Source organism: Mytilus edulis, chromosome 7 (genome assembly GCF_963676685.1).
Source record: "Mytilus edulis chromosome 7, xbMytEdul2.2, whole genome shotgun sequence".
Lineage (NCBI taxonomy): Eukaryota > Metazoa > Mollusca > Bivalvia > Mytilida > Mytilidae > Mytilus > Mytilus edulis.
Window position 1 is genome coordinate 22,648,379 of NC_092350.1, and position 21,384 is coordinate 22,669,762.

General features: G+C 32.5%; 1 protein-coding gene across 2 annotated transcripts in view; it reads right to left on the reverse strand.

Annotated features, from left to right (window-relative positions):
- Positions 1-21,384, reverse strand: part of LOC139481040 (uncharacterized) — a 107,588-nt gene that overhangs the window by 14,799 nt on the left and 71,405 nt on the right. For both annotated transcript variants that reach the window (XM_071264075.1, XM_071264076.1), the window contains 16 exons: positions 20,992-21,089; positions 20,326-20,551; positions 18,537-18,659; positions 17,620-17,804; positions 16,897-17,066; positions 15,681-15,934; positions 11,541-11,663; positions 10,702-10,913; positions 9,306-9,462; positions 8,426-8,589; positions 7,450-7,615; positions 6,865-7,190; positions 5,907-6,158; positions 3,563-3,712; positions 2,620-2,724; positions 1,914-2,021 (listed from right to left, as the gene is read on the reverse strand). In XM_071264075.1, coding sequence (XP_071120176.1) covers positions 1,914-2,021; positions 2,620-2,724; positions 3,563-3,712; positions 5,907-6,158; positions 6,865-7,190; positions 7,450-7,615; positions 8,426-8,589; positions 9,306-9,462; positions 10,702-10,913; positions 11,541-11,663; positions 15,681-15,934; positions 16,897-17,066; positions 17,620-17,804; positions 18,537-18,659; positions 20,326-20,551; positions 20,992-21,089 — 2,819 coding nt within the window. The remainder of the gene's footprint in view (positions 1-1,913; positions 2,022-2,619; positions 2,725-3,562; positions 3,713-5,906; positions 6,159-6,864; positions 7,191-7,449; positions 7,616-8,425; positions 8,590-9,305; positions 9,463-10,701; positions 10,914-11,540; positions 11,664-15,680; positions 15,935-16,896; positions 17,067-17,619; positions 17,805-18,536; positions 18,660-20,325; positions 20,552-20,991; positions 21,090-21,384) is intronic.

Here is a 21,384-nt window from a genome sequence, read left to right on the forward strand (position 1 = left end):
TCAAGGTCAGATGAAACATGCCAGGCAGACATGTACAGCTAACAATGCTTCTATACAACATATATAGTTGACACATTACTTATAGTTTAAGAAAAATAGACCAAAACACAAAAACTTAACGCTGTGCAATGAACCGTGAAAATGAGGTCAGGGTTAAATAAAACCTGCGTGACTGACATAAAGATCATAATATATTTCCATACACCAAATATAGTTGACCTATGGCATATAGTATTAGATAAAAAGCCCAAAACTCAAAAACTTAACTTTGACCACTGAACCATGAAAATGAGGTCAGGGTCACATGACATCTGCCCGCTAGATATGTACACCTTACAATCATTCCATACAACAAATATAGTAGACCTATTGCATATAGTATGAGAAAAACAGACCAAAACACAAAAATTTAACTATAACCACTGAACCATGAAAATGAGGTCAAGGTCAGATGACACCTGCCAGTTAGACATGTACACCTTACAGTCCTTCCATACACCGAATATACTAGCCCTATTGCTTATAGTATCTGAGATATGGACTTGACCACCAAAACTTAACCTTGTTCACTGATCCATGAAATGAGGTCGAGGTCAAGTGAAAACTGTCTGACAGACATGAGGACCTTGCAAGGTACGCACATATCAAATATAGTTATCCTATTACTTATAATAAGAGAGAATTCAACATTACAAAAAATTTGAACTTTTTTTTCAAGTGGTCACTGAACCATGAAAATGAGGTCAAGGACATTGGACATGTGACTGACGGAAACTTCGTAACATGAAGCATCTATATACAAAGTATGAAGTATCCAGGTCTTCTACCTTCTAAAATATAAAGCTTTTAAGAAGTGAGCTAACGCCGCTGCCGTAGCCGCCGCCGCCGCCGGATCACTATCCCTATGTCGAGCTTTCTGCAACAAAAGTTGCAGGCTCGACAAAAAACCTCCCCTTTTTTACAAAATACTCAATAACTCAAAAATAAAATTTTGAGTCATCACCAAAAAGAATACAGATCTTTAGATTAAGATAACAAAGAAGTGTGTAAAGTTTTAAGCAATAATCATAAATTGTTTTTGAGATACGGCACGACATGTAAAAAAACCCTCCCCCTTTTTTACAAAATACTCAACAACTCAAAAATGAAATTTTGAATCATCACCAAAAAGTATACAGATCTTTAGATTAATATAACAAAGAAGTGTGTAAAGTTTTAAGCAATAATCATAAATCGTTTTTGAGATACGGCGCGACATGTAAAAAAACCCTCCCCCTTTTTTACAAAATACTCAAAAACTCAAAAATGAAATTTTGAATCATCACCAAAAAGTATACAGATATTAAGATTAATATAACTAAGAAGTGTGTAAAGTTTTAAGCAATAATCAAGATGAGTTTTTGAGATACGGTGCGACATGTGAAAAAAAACACACCCCTGTTTTAGTTACAAAGTGCCGTAACTCAAAAAGTTTAAATCTTATTTTCACCAAAAAGTATACAGATCATTTGACCATCATAAGAAACAACTATATTAAGTTTCATGAAATTTGGATAAGTCGTTCTCAAGTTACGGTGCGACATGTTTACGCCGGACAGACGGACAGACGGACGGACACCGGACATTTGTATACCATAATACGTCCCGTCAAAATTTTGACGGGCGTATAAAAGGTGTCTAAATTATTTCATTAGATGAACCTTAAATTTGAGGCCAAAATCAGCCCTTACCAGACCTACTCCTTTAGTATAATTTTTAATTTGGTATGCCTGTCAAGCCATAATTGTTGAACGTTTACAACATTTCATTTTTACTAACCACAGCTACTAATAATACCTACAAAAGATACAATTGTTATCTGAATCATTATTGTAGCCATCAGTTATTCGTTTACCTTCAAAAATAAGACTTACTAAAGTATCAATGGTGCCATCATTATCAGAGTCGTTATCACAATCATCACCAATTCTGTCTCCGTCAGCATCTTCTTGGCCACAATTTGGTTTCATCCGACAATTATCCTGTAATAAACATTTTAGAGTTAGTGTGACATTTATTTTCAATAAACTAGTATACATATTTGTTTAAAAGCTGAATTCAACTTTGGGTGCAAGATTTTCTCAGTGTTGAAGACCCATTGGTAGCTGTAGGCTGTTTCTTCTCTTCAGTCGGGTTGATATCTCTTTGACACAATCTCAATTTTATAAACATATGGCTTTCCTAATTGTAAGTTTGCTTAAGTTTTGAGAAGAAATGCCATTCTTCATACTTTCATAATTGTATTTAGAAATGATATCCAAGGAACAGGGCTAAATGATATTGAATATAATTACAATTAATCAGAAAGGACTATCACATAAGAAGTAAGAAGACAAAAAAAATCGACAATCACAGCTCCTCACTTTGTTCCTTTTTATACATTTTCTTTCATATATCAAATACACAGACATTTTCACCTGTGCTTGTTGCATGATTTTTTTCACCTTTGGTAATTCTGTGAAAAAAATAATAGCATACAAGCATAAAAAATATAAAAGACAGATTAATTCTTTTGTTCCTTGATGACATTAAATGTTGAATCTTAAGAATAACATGACCTCAGAAACCATTCATACATACCCGATAACAACCCCAGTCTGTACATGGTAATGTTATGTCAGGGTGGCCATCTAAATCGGAATCTAAACCACAGTATTTTCCAGTACCTGTATATCCAATGTTACACTGTAACAAAATATATATTTTATAGTCAAAAGCTTATCATAGCAAACTAGCAGTCAACTGTGTATATGTTTTTATTCTTATCCTTTATTCTTTATTTTTTCTTATGAAAAATGCTTAAGTTTAAATACAAAGCAATGGAATATGAGTGCACCTCAATTTGAACTAATTAAAACAAACAGCTGCCACAATTTAAGGAATCTTAGGTCTTTTAACATTTAAGTGTTTTGGGTGCTTTGTGAACTTGTTTGTTCTTTTTCTTTCTGCATTACTAGTTGTTACTTTACACAAAGGTATTTTCTTTTCAAATTTTATATATAAGTTTTTGTGACAGTTTTAATTTTAAAAGGTATATGTTATTGGTCTGAGTAAAAACTAGACGTGTTAAAGCAACATGAATGGCCCTCCCAAAAAGTTGAAAAATCTGCAATTTGAATAACACATGTGGACACAAACATGATGGTAGTCTCACATCTGGAGGCGTATAGAAAAAATGTTTGTATAACTGTGATTTTCAACAATTTATCAAAGTCCAAAGGCCATAATTTCAGCAAAAATTAGCAGAGCGGAACGAAACTTAAACTTGATCTGTAACTCATCATGGTTAACTTACATATCAAAAATCAACCAAATATCTGAAGGCGTTTAGAAAAAACTCTGTATAATGGTTTGTTGCGGAATGACAGAATGATGGAATTACTGAATTTCGGAATTTCAGACAAGGGTAAAACTATATGGCATCGACAACTTCATTGGAGGGCCATAAAAAAGTAGCATGCTCAGATAATTCTTAAACATCATCAATTGGTCAAAATGAGTGCCAACACAACACAATACAAACCTCACAAGAATATTCCCCTGGTCCAAGGTGAATACAGGTAGCATACTGTGAACAGGTGTGTTGTCCAGTCTGACAGTAGTTAGAAGAGTAACAGTTAATACTTGGTATACCAGCATACCCTTCTGCACAAAACCCACAGTAGTAACTACCCTGTTAAAATAAATTACCACTGTTTATCATCTGTCTAAGTGTATTACAAACTAACATCAACAAAAGGTCATTATGAAAACATCTTTTTTCAAATGTAACCTACAGGTGTTCATTACCTCCTATTTGGTATATTTTAATTTCTTTTTTATATCTAGGATACTGATGTATGTAGCAGAATGGATAGTCATGATTTTAAAAAATTAACAACATTATGAGACCATGTGCAATTTAGAGCTTGACATATTGACAAAGTCATCTATTTGTTGTTGAAGACTGATTCCTTATTTTATTGGATTTTGGTTGAAGTAGAATAGTAATAAATATTTAAGCCACTGTATACATACATCAGATATGTCTCATTTTATATATATTTGCTTATCTCTGAAGCTAAAATCTAAATTTTTGGTGCTTATAATACTATACAAATGATTTTGACAATTCTTGTACAACATGTCCTTCATCAAAAAGTTATCATAGAGCTGAAAAGTGGCATTGCTTGAAGAAAAATCACTTTGAGCTGTCTTCGGTCAAAGTTGAATTTTGACCAAAAATGTTCAATATTTTTTTTTGTGTGAAGGGGTGACCTTTTAGATCATTATCTGGTCCGACACGAATAAGATTCAAGTTACAGAATACCAGTTCAGTTACTTATTGAGACTAAAATTATGTAAAGATGTTTAAATCTAAGTATATGTAAAGGGTATTGATTAAACTTTCAACTTCTGCTGAATTTTAAGTATTTTGAAATATATAGGGTGATTGATTGTCTTTGCAAATGGTGCAAATTTCATTTTTGATTTTAACTTGGAAGTTAACAAGAGTGCACACGCTGAAATGTCTCCCCTTCTATACTAATCATTGATATTATGTTGATAGTCCTAAGTATAAAGCTAAGCTTTATTACAACTGTCACATAAACTTAACATTAACCAAGATAACTAAACAAAGACCAATGAACCTTGAAAAAGAGGTCCAGGTCAGATGAACCATACCAGGCAGACAGGTACAGCTACCAATGCTTCTATACAACATATATAGTTGACACATTACTTATAGTTTAAGAAAAATAGACCAAAACACAAAAACTTAACACTGTGCAATGAACCGTGAAAATGAGGTCACGGTTAAATAAAACCTGCTCGATTGACATAAAGATCATAAAATATTTCCATACACCAAATATAGTTGACCTATGGCATATAGCATTAGATAAAAAGACCAAAACTCAAAAACTTAACTTTGACCACTGAACCATGAAAATGAGGTCAAGGTCACATGACATCTGCCCGCTAGACATGTACACTTAACAATCATTCCATACAACAAATATAGTAGACCTATTGCATATGGTATGAGAAAAACAGACCAAAACACAAAAATTTAACTATAACCACTGAACCATGAAAATGAGGTCAAGGTCAGATGACACCTGCCAGTTGGACATGTACACCTTACAGTCCTTCCATACACCGAATATACTAGCCCTATTGCTTATATATGGTCTTGACCACCAAATCTTAACCTTGTTCACTGATCCATGAAATGAGGTCGAGGTGAAGTGAAAACTGTCTGACAGACACGAGGACCTTGCAAGGTACGCGCATATCAAATATAGTTATCCTATTACTTATAATAAGAGAGAATTCAACATTACAAAAAATTTGAACTTTTTTTTCAAGTGGTCACTGAACCATGACAATGAGGTCAAGGACATTGGACATGTGACTGACGGAAACTTCGTAACATGAAGCATCTATATACAAAGTATGAAGCATCCAGGTCTTCCACCTTCTAAAATATAAAGCTTTTAAGAAGTGAGCTAACGCCGCCGCCGCTGGATCACTATACTTATGTCGAGCTTTCTGCAACAAAAGTTGCAGGCTCGACAATAAAATGACACCATCACCGGTAATACTCAAATCAGTATTGCTCTCTTAAATGTCAGTCATTTCCCTCCAACAGATCATTAAAGGAAATACAAGTATGAAATTTTGCAGTCTTATATAGAGATAAAAAATCTGCCCCTTAATTTGGATTAAGTTGCATAGCAGTAATGGGAGAAATTATTGGGTCTGCTTTCCATATATATGTAATCATATGTCAGAACAATGTTGACTACAATATTTGTTATTTTTTAATTAGAGATTATTTGGTGAACGTGATTAAATGACGGAAAATTCTGTGTTTTACTTACTATAGTATTAACACACGGAGACAATGGATCACATCTTCCGTTATCTGTCAGACATTCATTAATGTCAACACAAATCTGTTCCTGTAGGGGAGCTAACTCTTGGTTCATTAGCTCAAACACTCGAACTGTGTTATTCCAAGCCAGTCCATCTTCATAGGTACCAGTATATCCATATGGGCATGCTAGACACTGGTAACCAGGCACTGTGTTAATACAGGCTGATGTGTTCCAACAAGGATGATGTAATGCACACTACAAAAGATAACAAAAGCAGTAAGCAAATATTCAAACAAAACATCATTATTTTGCATGAAATAGTAAAGTGTAATGTGGCTTGTAAATTGGCAGTCAAATATAACCAAACCCTAAAGATTTTATGTCATTTTTCATTCAGCACTGTTAAAGATAGAATGAGGCCCCTATAGAATTAATAAACAAAAAAACATAAAAAAAACACCCCAAAACATACCAACATATTAACATATAGCTCACAAGTTTTTTTCATAGATGTACCATTTGAATTACACTATCAATATTGGTTAGTGGAGACACTAAATAAATTCTAAAAGAGAGGCGAAAGATACATGAGGGACAATCAAAATCATAAGTCGAAAATAAACTGACAACGCCATGGCTAAAAAAGAAAAGGACCCAACAGATAAACAATAGTACACAAACACAACATAGAAAACTATAGACTGAGCGACACAAATTTTTAAGTCTAATACTCTTCAGACTTTAAACTTATTATTTCAATTATTCTTATTAATTTTGCTGCATACTTTTATAATTGGATATAATGCAATTTAAAACAATTCTTCATCCTTTTGGTCACAATAATACTTTTGTTTGTTATTCTTCTGAATGACATAATTACAAACAGTTAATAAGCACAAAAAAGTGAAAAAAACCAGATACCGTATCACACAAACTAAAAGTCACATAAAACATGTAATACCTCATCTATATCAGCACAGGTCACTCCATCACCAATAAATCCTGCTGGACAGTCCAGACACTCATAACTCCCTGCTCCTTTGTTAATACATCCCGCGCTATTACCCCCAGCTTCAAAACAGGCTGTATTTCCCATACAAGGACATTCTGTAGTACTAGTACAGGCAATACATCCTACTTTCCCATCACCAAGACTATAGGATCCAACATCACAGGCATTACAGCGGTCTTTTGACTTGCTACTATAGTAACCAGCTGGACATTTTTTACATTCTGATTGGCCCATCTCATCCTGATATAAGCCTTCTGTACATATGGTGCAAAATTCTGATGAAAATATAAAACAAAAGATTATTTTTATCAAACTTATGAGTATTGCCTTTAGATTTTTTTGTTTCTGCAGCATTGATGTGATTTTAAACTTCCAAATGGTGTTTTTTCCCAGAAAAATTTGACCTCAAAAGCATTTTTTTTAACTTGATGTCAACTGTCCTATGACATGTTTCCCCAAAATTAGCCTAGTTCAACTAGTGGGAAGTTCATTCATAAATTCGAAATTTGATTCTCATATATTGTATACTCTTACCATCACTGCCCTTAGAATAAGTTCCTGGAAGACAAACATATCTCTGTCCACCTCTACATGCATATCCTGGCTCACACAGTGTACATGTGTCAGGGCAGTATGTATCATTACATCCCAATACATATGTATAATTAGCACATGGTGTGGCGTAACCATCCTTACATATCTACAAAATATTACACATTACATAAAAAGACATATTATAATGATCCCTTAGATATACTAGTATTATCTACAAAACATAACATACTTGTAAATCCTAGGATATATAAAACAATATAACATGGTTAAATTTAACTATCCTCATATTTCTACAAAATATAACACATATGTAATCCTAGAACATATGTATTATTATCATATGTTAAGGTATAACCTTCCATACAAAGTATGTTCCTATCCCAATCCTTGAACATCACATGATATCTAGCTGCTTATTTTTTGTCATAATAAAAGACAGCACATTTTCTTTATCATTATTAATATTTTCCCAAATGACCTTGAGTACCAAATGATTCCTTTTCAATGGACTGAACAATTCTAACACCTCGAGTACCAAATTATTCCTTTTCATAGGACTAAACAATTCTAACAATTTAAATTAGATGTATTTTGGTTTTTGTGTCCATTTGTTGCTGTCTCATTGATATATTTATATACACCATGCCTCAATTTATTCATTAAGGTGGTACCTAACACTACAGGGAGATAACTCTGTAAAATCAGCTAAACGTTTTGATTACATTGTGTTGTTAAGGGAATATTAAGCTTCTCAATGATCAAAATAAGTGTTCATCAAACTGCTATATAACCAGTGTAATTTTTCTGATAAAACGGTTGGTTCAAATTTTTTGAAATTTTTATATTTTTGTCAAAGGGTCAAAGTAAATACTTTGTCAAAATTTTAAGAAAATTAAACAAGCCAAATTAATTTTAGTCAAAGTGTTGGGTACCACCTTAAATGATTAACACCTACCCAACCATCCAGACATGGGGAACACTCAGATTGTGCACCAAATGAATGTTCTGTAGGACTTCTATCACATGGGTCAGTTCCATTCTCACATCTTCCACACATATGTGTTTTTCCATCTCCCAGACAATAAGAAGATGTATAACACCTTTCACAGCTTGTATCATCTGTAAATATTGGGGGTAAAATCAGAGAAGATAAAAGTTGGTAAATGCTTTTTAAAATCAAATATACAATTATTTTACTTCTTAAAAGAAATTAAAACCTAAAATACCAGATGGCTGATGTTGGCTTTTGTCATTTCTATAATGAATTGTTTACTGAATTCATACTGAAAATTGACACATGTAAATTTAAAAAAAAAAAAATTTAATTCTATTTGATTTTCATAGAAAAATATCTCTCATTCACATTTCTCGTCCAGTCATCTTTATGAATGGTTGTCTCTTTTGCAAGTATACCACATCTTTTTAATATTTACTCATCCTTTAAAAAATAAGCTGTCATATATTGTTTTAATTTGGCCTTTAGAATAAAACAAGAATGTGTCCCCAGTACCCGGATGCCCTATCCGCACTATCATTTTCTATGTTCAGTAGACCGTGAAAATGGGGTTAAATCTCTAATTTGGAATTAAAATTAGAAAGATCATATCATACAGAACATATATACTAAGTTTCAAGTTGATTGGACTTCAACTTCATCAAAAACTACCTCGACCAAAAACTTTAACCTGACATGGGACAGACGGACGAACGGACGAACGGACGAACGAACGAACAGACGGACGCACAGACCAGAAAACATAATGCCCATAAATGGGGCATAAAAAATGATTACATCTCATAGTAAGAAACTTCTAAAGTGAACAATTCCAGCTTACAATAATACTGTAGTGATAGGGGACATCCAGACAACTCCATCCTCAATCCTATGTTATTTGTCCAATTCCTGGGGTTAATTCTGACATACTGAGACACAATAGGTGGAACAAGATCTGTAGTCCTTATAGATTTCTGGTCATTATTACCCAGAAATATCTAAAATTAGAAATAAATTATTTGTTCTGATATCTATGTAAATGATGAATTTCAAATATGCATCCTTAACATGCAAGTTGTTCATTATTTCTAAGAGAATATTCAATGCTTTTTGCTTAAACTTCAGATGAAGAGGATTTGTTTTAACATACTGTTCTTATTATCAAATAAATACTGACAGTACCATAATTTGTTATATGCAATAAAGGTCAACTCTTTTAAGCCAGGCCTGTCTTGGAAGGTCACCTTCTTTTCATGCTGTATTAATACCTATAAAATTGTGCCCTCAAATCAAACATCTCTATTATCAGATCAGTTTTCTATGGCTCAAAGGTTGAATTTTATATACAGGTTTGACTAAATACTCAATACAAGTAAAAACAAGTAAACAGTATATCCAGTACATCAACGTCAGTCACTGTTACAAAGTCTCTAACATGTTCCTTAATTTGTATTAAATTATTTCAGATAAAAATATCCATTAAAGATATACAATACAGTGTAAATGAAATGGGTTTTTGAATATAATACTGCATCTAATATAAACAAGAATGTGTCCTCAGTACACGAATGCCCCACTCGCACTATCATTTTCTATGTTAAGTGGACCGTGAAATTGGGGTAAAATCTCTAATTTGGCATTAAAATTAGAAAGATCATATCATAGGGAACATGTGTACCAAGTTTGAAGTCGATTGGACTTCAACTTCATCAAAAACTACCTTGACCAAAAACTTTAACCTGAAGCGGGACAGACGGACGAACGGATGAACGAACGGACGAACGGACGCACAGACCAGAAAACATAATGCCCCTCTACTATCGTAGGTGGGGCATAAAAATAAGATGTGGTATGATTGCCAATGTGACAACTGTCCACAAGAGACCAAAATGACACAGACATTAACAACTATAGGTCACTGTAGGGCCTTCAACAATGAGCAAAGCTCATACCGTATAGTCAGCTAAAAAAGACCTGATATGACAATGTAAAACATTTCAAACGAGAAAACTAACGGCCTTATTTGTATAAAAAAATGAAAGAAAAACATTTATGTCACACATAAACAAATGACAACCAAATTGACTAAAATTGTACCTCAAGATGAGCTCTCTGGATTATATTGGTGTCTCGTGTTGTTAGGGGTGTAAAATTGACAAAATCCATATAATATTATCTATTAATAGTGACCAAATGTTTTTTTTTCTGATACTGTTAATTAAAACAAGTTTACTTACAAATTCCCCCACATCATTTTTGTAAAGTGTCCAGTTTCCTGTTGTATTATCAACATAATAAACTCTGAATGCTGTCACCCAATTAGCTTCATCTTGCTGACCTTGTAAATGTATCTGTTTAATCTGATAGAATTCTTCCATGTTGACCTCTATGTATTGGTCAAGGTCATTTGTACCTGCTACCCAACCTCCAGCAAGAGGACCAAACACAGCTATAATATAGAACAATTGATAATGGAGGATATTGAACAAAAATAACAAAATTAACAACATACCGAACTCCAAGGAAAATTCAAAACAAAAAGGCCCTGATCACATGGCATAATCAAAAGCTCAAACACATCAAACAAAGGCAAAACAACTGTCATGTTCTTGACAATATGTAATTAGTCGATGGTAAAAGAACATATGTATTATATAAATTGATAAATTGATGTCCAGTGATAATATATTACATGCATATTAGGACAAAAATATGTCGAATGGGATATGAATTTAAATCGTGCTGCTGAGTCAGATTTTCAACAAGCTATAGTTACCAAGGTAGCAGGTGTTTACATCATGTACTGACATATTAATCTGACTCTTGCTGACCAGCTTGATGTCAAAATACAAATTTTTGATTCTTTAAGTGTTTGGTGTTTTCTTTATTTGTCTGGGTTTTTTTTAGTTATAAGTTGGTGGTTTATAAAATGTTGTGTGCAGTAATACCAAGTAGTTTTTGCAATTTTTGTTGTTTTGGTTTGTTATTTAAATTTATGTGGTTTTTTTTCACTCCAATTTTCCAAGCAGAAATTTAAACATCTAATTATGGCTTTAAAGTTTTCTATGTGACTTACGATCAGATGCATTATTTTCTAATCTTGCTCTATCTGGAAGGGTCAGTTTACTCCTGGATGATGATGCTGTCATTTGGTCATCTCGTATTAAACCATTATATATACCAATATAATCTGTGCAGGCTAAAAATAGATGAATGGTAAATAACTGTAACACATGTGAACACAATCAACAAGAATGTGTCCCTAGTACACGGATCCCCAATCTGCACTATCATTTTCTTTGTTCAATGGACCGTAAAAATCGGGTGGACACTCTAATTTGGCATTAAAATTAGAAAGATCATATCATAGGGAACATGTGTAATAAGTTTCAAGTTGATTGGACTTCAACTTTATCAAAAACTACCTCTACCAAAAACTTTAACCTGAAGCAGGACAGATGGACTAACAAAGAAACAGACGGACAGACAAACAGACGAATGGACGCGCAGACCAGAAAACATAATGCCCATAAATGGGGTATAAAATACAATAATATATACATAAGGTTTAAAGGTAGACTATATAGCTTTTAGATTCAAAGTTTCTATAATTATTATCATTGAATAGCCAATGACAAACCTGAGGCCATAAAATGTATGTTGAGATAATACATGCAAATGATATCCATTCTGGAAAAATCTATTGATAGTATCATTGTAAATTTTGAAAATTGCTCTCAAACCTATTTTTCCTTTTTTTCACTTTACAGTAAATAAAATGTAAAAAAAAAAGTGTACCAAAGGATAAGCATAAGTAACTGACATTCTTTTCAAACCAAAATTGTTATTAAAATTTAACAAGAGGCTCTCAAGAGCCTGAATCGCTCACCTTAATTTTTTTGGTTAAATCTCTCATCAATGATTATTTTGGCTTTTCAATTTATTTAAATGTTCTTTGAATCGTCCTATTTTCTTCAAAAGCAAAAAAAAAAAAATTTTCTCCTATGTTCTATTTTAGCCATAGGAGCTATGTTTCTGACATACAAGGAAATGAAATATAAAATTTATACTAGATACTCTGAAACTCATTTAGCCTAAGTTTGGCTGAAATTGATACAGCAGTTTCAAAGGAGAAGATTTTTTAAAGTAAGTCAACATGATGAACAAATTGTGAAAAAAGTCTTTAAAGGGCAATAACTCCTTAAGGGGTCAATTGACAATTTTGGTCAAATTGACTTATTTGTTGATCTTACTTTGCTTAACATTTTTGCTATTAACAGTTTATCTGTATCTATAATAATATTCAAGATAATAACCAACAAGAGGCTGTCACAACGACAGCAAACCGGATTTATTAACATTTATTTGTGTCCTGGCAATATCACAAGAACCATTACTGATGAATGGTGAAAGTGAAAATCGTCAATATCAAATTTGACCTCCATTTTGTCATCAGTATCAACATATGAAAATTTGAAAAGCTTAGATTGAATGGTTCATGAGTAAATGCAACAACCTGAATGGAAACGCCATTTTACGATCTTTCAAGAACCATAACTCCTGAACGGTAAAAGTTAAAATCGTCATTATTGAACTTGACCTCTATTTTGTCATCCGTAACAACATATTAAAATTTCAAAAGCTTTGGTTGAATGGTTCATGAGAAAATGCACAGACACGACGGGAAACACCATTTTTCAATCTTTCAAGAACCATAACTCCTGAACGGTAAAAGTCAAAATCGTCATTATTGAACTTGACCTCCATTTTGTCATCAGTAACAGCATATTAAAATTTCGGAAGCTTTGGTAGAACAGTTCATGCATAAATGCACGGACACGACTGGAAACTCCATTTTTCCATCTTTCAAGAACCATAACTCCTGAACGGTAAAAGTCAAATTCGTCATTATTGAACTTGACCTCCATTCTTTCATAAGTAACAACATATTAAAATTTGGGAAGCTTTGGTAGAACAGTTCATGCGTAAATGCACGGACAACTCCATTTTTCAATCTTTTAAGAACCATAACTCCTGAACGGTAAAAGTCAAAATCGCCATTATTGAACTTGACCTTCGAATAGTTGTCAGTAATAACATATTAAAATTTTAAAAGCTTTGGTTGAACGGTTCATGAGTTAATGCACGGACAACATTTGATTGCCGCCCGCCCACCCGCCCGCCCGCCGTACATCCCCAAATCAATAACCGACATTTTTGTCACAAAAATCCGGTTAAAAACTGCAAAATTTCTTTAAAATCATCAATTCAGGGGCATTATACCTGAAAAACCAGTTACCCAATTCGGCTGAAAATTTCAGGACAGGTAGACCTTGACCTAATAAATACTTTAACTTCTTGTCTTATTTGCTCTAAATGCTGGAGTTTTTGAGATATAAGCCAAAAACTGCATTTTACCCTGTGTTCTATTTTTAGCCATGACAGCCATGTTTTTTGACGAAATAAAAAATAAAGCACAAACTTTATTTTATACACCCTACTGATCATTCAGTTGAAGTTTGGTTGAATTTGGTTTAGTAGTTTTAGAGGAGAAGATTTTTTAAAGTTAGCAAATATGATGAACAAATTGTGAAAAATTGTCATTAAAGGACAATAACCCCTTAAGGGGTCAATTGACAATTTTGGTCATATTAACTTATTTGTAGATCTTACTTTGCTGATCATTTTTGCTGTTTACAGTTTATCTTTATCTATAATAATATTCAAGATAATGACCAAAAACTGCAAAATTTCCTTAAAATTACCAATTAAGTGGCAGCAACCCAACAATGGTTTGTTTGATTCATCTGAAAATTTCAGGGCTGATAGATCTTGACCTAATGAACATTTTTACACCATGTCAGATTTGCTCTAAATGCTTTCGTTTTTGAGATATAAGCCAAAAAACTGCATTTGACCCCTATGTTCTATTTTAAGTAACGGCTGCCATGTTTTTTGACGGATCAAAAATCGAAGCACACACTTTGTGCATGATAATCTAAGGAACAATCATGCTAAGTTTCATCCAAATCCATTCAGTAGTTTCAGAGGAGAAGATTTTTTAAAGTTAGCAAATATGATGAACAAATTGTGAAAAATTGTCATTAAAGGACAATAACCCCTTAAGGGGTCAATTGACAATTTTGGTCATATTAACTTATTTGTAGATCTTACTTTGCTGATCATTTTTGCTGTTTACAGTTTATCTTTATCTATAATAATATTCAAGATAATGACCAAAAACTGCAAAATTTCCTTAAAATTACCAATTAAGTAGCAGCAACCCAACAATGGTTTGTTTGATTCATCTGGAAATATCAGGGCTGATAGATCTTGACCTAATGAACAGTTTTACCCCATGTCAGATTTGCTCTAAATGCTTTCGTTTTTGAGATATAAGCCAAAAACTGCATTTGACCCCTATGTTCTATTTTAAGTAACGGCGGCCATGTTTTTTGACGGATCAAAAATCGAAGCACACACTTTGTGCAGGATAATCTAAGGAACAATCATGCTAAGTTTCATTCAAATCCATTCAGTAGTTTCAGAGGAGAAGATTTTTTAAAGTTAGCAAATATGATGAACAAATTGTGAAAAATTGTCATTAAAGGACAATAACCCCTTAAGGAGTCAATTGACAATTTTGGTCATATTAACTTATTTGTAGATCTTACTTTGCTGATCATTTTTGCTGTTTACAGTTTAACTTTATCTATAATAATATTCAAGATAATGACCAAAAACTGCAAAATTTCCTTAAAATTACCAATTAAGTGGCAGCAACCCAACAATGGTTTGTTTGATTCATCTGAAAATTTCAGGGCTGATAGATCTTGACCTAATGAACATTTTTACCCCATGTCAGATTTGCTCTAAATGCTTTCGTTTTTGAGATATAAGCCAAAAACTGCATTTGACTCCTATGTTCTATTTTAAGTAAAGGCGGCCATGTTTTTTGACGGATCAAAAATCGAAGCACACACTTTGTGCAGGATAATCTAAGGAACAATCATGCTAAGTTTCATTCAAATCCATTCAGTAGTTTCAGAGGAGAAGATGTTTGAAAAATTGTTAACGACGACGACAACGACGACGACGGACGCCAAGTGATGAGAAAAGCTCACATGGCCTTTTAGGCCAGGTGAGCTAAAAAGGAAATTGTATTTGCAGTGCTGTACTAAACAAAAATTGATACAACTTGTTGGGTAAAACTTACTATAATTAATGACCCAGTACCCTGGTATTCTAAGGTAGACATCACCAGACGATTGGTTTACTGTGAATAACATATTGGTTCTGTCCAATAACTCATCTATCAGACACGTGTTACTGATATTGACTGTAACGTTGACAGCACTACCCCTGGGTGGTGTCCCTTGATCTATTCCAATTATCTCTAACGTAAGTTCTGTGCTTCCATTGTACACCTGACGTCTGATATCAGATATGTAAGTGTAATCAACTGGTGGACTGAAAAAGGTAAGCACCATTATTTTACAGAACAATATTTTGTATCTTTTATTGCATCACTACTTCTGCATCATATTTCTGCATCATTTCTTTTTAAATCCATGCAAAGTGAATGTAAGTGAAAAGTGATAGTTGAGTCTGAGCAATAGTTTTTTATAATCAGAATCCTTTCTTAACAAGAAAATTCAAATTCTAATAATGCTGACAATTTATCTCTATTCTAATATGACGTTCTTCTTTAGTTTTGGGTACAAAGCCATGTTCTAATTCGAATAGAACATGGGCTGCACGTAATTGACGTCAGAATTAAAATTGCAATGTCAGATGAATTTTGAACGCCAGAGATCAAAATGGACATTTTTGTTGGTGTTGCTAGGAAATTGAATAAAAACATCTAAAAGTAAGATTAAATGTTTCTGTTCTTTTTTTATTGATAAAAATGTTGATCTTTCAATAACGTTTCATCAAATCAAAATGGTGAGATTTCGAGCGTCTACTATAGATCCGCTTTGAAGTACAACATTCAAAATATTCCAATTAGAATCGAAATAATTCTATCATGCCATGCTCTGTGCTCATTTTAACATGGGTAGGCATTATATTTGTAAACATTTAATACCTTGCTAACGCTTGGTATTAAGATATTAACAAGTATAATGCCTACCCATGTTAAAATGAGCATAGAGCATGGCATGAAAGAATTATATCTTAAGTATATAATGGCATTGCTTTTATGTTTGTGATAGATAGGGTTAAGTAAGGGTCTGATTTCATTAAATATTGAGCTTAATCAAAGCTAAGTACAAGGTTTAAACAAGTGCATTAGAATAAATTGTTGAAGATAATTTAATAATATTAGCAGTTCAAATTTAAAGGGTCAGTGTCCTAAAACATCACAGTATTTACATTATTTTAAGATACTATCAACAATTTATTTTATTTTGAAAATTAATTGATCTAACCTTTCATATATTATAGGTGATATGTAGACCTGTATCTCAGCGTTGATCCCACTGTCGGAATCCTGTGACTGTACATTAAACAAAGGATCTAACTGTAGTATAGGTCGTGGTGTGATGTACGATATACTGGTCAAACTTGGACAGTTGTCATTCACATCTTGTACAATGACCTGTATAAATAAGATTCTTTCAATGTTAGTTATAACCACAATAAAAAGTAAATAGACTACAAAGTAGCACAATATTTTCTTTATAATCAGCTTATACACATGTATATGAACCTAGAAGAAATTACTTATCAATTGGGTCCCTTTTGTCCTAAAATACTAGAAAGCTCATGTCATTTGCTTCGTATAAATAGTTCAATACATAAAACTCATCCATATTGTAAGTAAATCTATTGCTTCTGTTTTGTTTCATTTTAAACCTGACTGTGAAATACTATCTCTGGACCTAAAGACACAGTTTGACATATTGTAGTTGACTTCAGTGTTGTTGTCAATTAAACAGTCTTTATTTGTCTTTTAATAATTTAAAGGACTATGGGTGATCTTATTGTTAGTTTGTTCCAAGATGAATATAAAGTTACGTCATTGTTTGAATTTTCATTGTTAAAGACATTTTAAACCAATCAAAACATTTTGTTGTAATCTTCAAAAATAAAACCCAGAATGCATTAGATTCTGAGAAGGCAAATTCAGTGTATAATTCTGAAATACTTACCCTTATGACAAGGGAACCAGTCAGCCCTGAGCCTGTATCTACTACTCTCAATGTAAGAGTATAAGTCTGTTCTACTTCATAGTCTAATTCTGTTACTAAAGTCAACAATACTTGACTGGTACTTATAGTAAATATTTCTGATCCAGGTGTGCTTGGTTCAGGAATCATAACTTCAGGGGCACATTCTGAAATAAACAGACTTTTTCTAAGTATTACAGTAAGAAGTCCACAATCTTAATAAACTAGGTCCAAGGATATGTATTGCAAAATCACAGTCTATGCATATCATGGGATATTGATCTAGGGACAGGATGGATCTTATTGTAAGATTTTTAGATTTAAGAAAATAAATGAATTATGATAGCTTTAAATTTGACATAATTTCTGTTAGAAATTTAAAGTGTTTTCAAAACAGGAACTCTATTTTTTTCAAAATTTTGATTCATCACATAGTTAGTTACATGCTGTTTCAGTAGTGTTGATCAAATATAATATGTTGCATTAAAATTGCAATAATTTAAATTCACATTTTGGATTTGTTTTATATGAATGAAGCAGAATTATCTTCAGTATCGCAAAAATAATAATTGAATTTTGTCTTAAAACTACAAAATCACAATGATAAATGCACCCAATAATTCTGAATTTACAGTCTCAATTTCAATTGGTTATGAAAAATCATGAAAGGAGAATAATTTAGAGTTAGGGTTCAATTTCCATACTATAAGTACATATCAAAGTAAGTAATTTCAATTATCTCCCCTTCTCCATGCAGTACTGGATTATATTGCTTTATGAACAAACCTCATGTAGAGTTTTACAAATATGTAAACTTTCATTAATATATGTCTAGCTGTTTAACTTGACAGACAGACTGACATGGTGAACCTGATATTCAGAGAGGGTTGAATACTTACCGACATATGACACATTTGTGCCTTTGACAAAAACATATTCATAAGTAGGTGGAGTTACTGTAGTAGCAGCATTTCTATTGGCTATTGTATCTTCCTTAAGAGTGAAATGTCTTGCTTCATTTCCTGAAAAATAAAGATCATGAAAACAATGACTTGATGTCCTTTTATATGTCAAAATTTAATGTTGAGACCAAACTCCTGTTTCAGTGTTCTGTTAAATGCATCTTTTAACATTTTATGAAATGTACTTGTGTGATTGTACATTATAGAAAAATATTCTCAGTTGTGATTGTATAGTATTCTTCTCTATATTTATATCTAAGACTTCTAGACAAAAGTTCAAACTATTTTTAGGACTGTATTAGAAAAGTTCTTCTAGAGACCATGCACACACTTTCTTACAATCACAAACCTTAAATTATTATTGACTATCCATTTTGAACATTTCTAAGATGCACAACTACTTCCAGAAATTTCTATATGAATTCCTTCAGAGAGCAAAAAAAAAGTTTAATAGAATATCCTTACCATTTGAACAAATGACAGAGAGACAAAAAAAAAGGATTTTTTGTTTGTTTTGAATTACTCATTACAGTAAAGCAATAATAATAACCAATTGGACAGTTAAGACATAAATTCCTCTACTAAAATGCGCCCGGGAGCGCCCGGGTGAAGAAAAAGCGCCGGGGAAAATAAAAAACGCCCGGGGAATATAAAAAGCGCCCGGGGAAGAAAAAATAGCGCCCGGGGGAAATATATAGATATTTTATTGGCATGAGACAACTTTGTGTCGATGAAATAAGTTATCCACATTGATTTTTTTTTTAAATTTTAGACAAATAATTTGCAAATTCAGATAATAGACATTTGTAATAAAGCACAAAAACAAGTATGAATGTTTCAATTTAAACAATAATATGTGAATACTATTTGACAGATAATAATGGATCACAATTTATGCGGAAGATTTATAAGATGTAAAAAATCAAAAGACCTATTTTTCAAAAACGATATAAAAAATCATGAAAAAAATGTAAAAAACTAGCTTAAATTTCGCAGATAAATATTAACTTAATCAAAATTAAAAGAGTTTACACAAAATAAATCGGCAAATAAAGCAGTAATATACATGTACCATAGTTAAAACAAGAGGGTAAAAACGCAGGAGTGTGGTTTAAATTCAAAACTAAGCATTTAAACCCTGATAAGCATAGCTATTAAACAGTTTTAGTTTTATAAAAAGAAATAATAAATCTATATCAGCATCTGCATAAAAAAAGTGTTCATCATGCAGTTGCGAAAATATAAGACCTCGTGCACTGATTATTTTTAAATAACAAAATATACTTTTTGATCGAGGACAATCTTGCTTATGATTCTTCTATATCCTCTTTTATTTATATTTATTTACTTATGTATATACAAATTTTGAAATCTAAAATGTAAAAGTGAAACAACACTTTAGATGTAGCATCGTACATATCCCCATTTATATTAAGGACAAAACAAGCAATGATTAAGTATTTTCAAGGAAAATATTTATTGTTATAAAATTTTACCATTTTATTCTCCCGGGCGCTAACTTTCCATCCCCGGGCGCTTTTTCTGTTCCCGGGCGCTCTTGGGCGCTCCCGGGCGCTTTTTAGTAGGACCGATGTTCAGTAATATAGTTAAAGTAATACTATTGAGTTTAAGCCATCCATTAAACCATCAATTATTCTGTGTGTATGTTATTTGATCGTAATGTTGTTAAAGTGAGAACAGTCTCAGAACTTGTAATATAAATTACCTGATAATAATTCCACTTGAAATGGTGGACCTGTAGCAAATACATCCCAGACATTAAAAACTCCCACAATGCCATTGATATGAAGATCTTCTCTCGGAGTAAGATGATAGTTGAATGGTAATGATCCATTCTCTGGTAGATCTACATTTTCAAACTGAATAAACAACTCTGACGTACAAGGATGTCTCTCTGCATGGAAAATCTCAAATGGGTATGTTTCTCCTACCTTAAAAATGTAATAACAAGTTATTATAACATGGCTAAAGCAAAAATATAACATAATTATGGAAAATGTGACATAAATATTGTAAATCTTAAAGCAATTAAGATATATTTTACTTTGCACTATTTGTCTCACACAGAGTAACACATCTTGTAATGTGCAGTTCAATGGACCACGCTTTGAACTTCGGTAACATTATTCCATGAGCAAATTGTCCTGATGACTCTTGTCTAGGAGGTGAGACATGTTGACCAGCATTTTAATAAAATTGTATTATGAAGTGTAGTTGGAATATTGGTAATATTGGTAATTTATTTCATTTTATATTGACAACCTTGCATACCAAAGTATCCACTTCAGAAGTCTCCAACTGAAATAAACACAACAGTGTTAGCTCACTAGATGGAGTAATATTTAAGTATATATTATCATACATCACTCACCTCTAGTTCTACATATACAGATGCACTTGTGAGGGGAGATAACCCAACACAATCTCCATTTACTAAAATACCTCCTTCTGGAATAACATAGCCTCCTCCTAAAAATTATCTAAGATATATAGTCAAATGTAGCTATACATGTATAATAATGTTATATGACAGTGCTTCGTAAGCCTATAAGGCTGGCTGAAAATAACACTGATCATAGCATATGTATTATAATGGCAATTCAGGTTGTACTTAAATAAATTATTTATTCATTCATTCCTATAGTCAATGTGTTCTAAAGTTTATGGTAAAGTACTTCTGGTTTAAACTGAACTGCTATGCATATGGACTAATAAATAAGTATAAAACTCTATATATATGAATAAAACACAAAAATCCCACTTA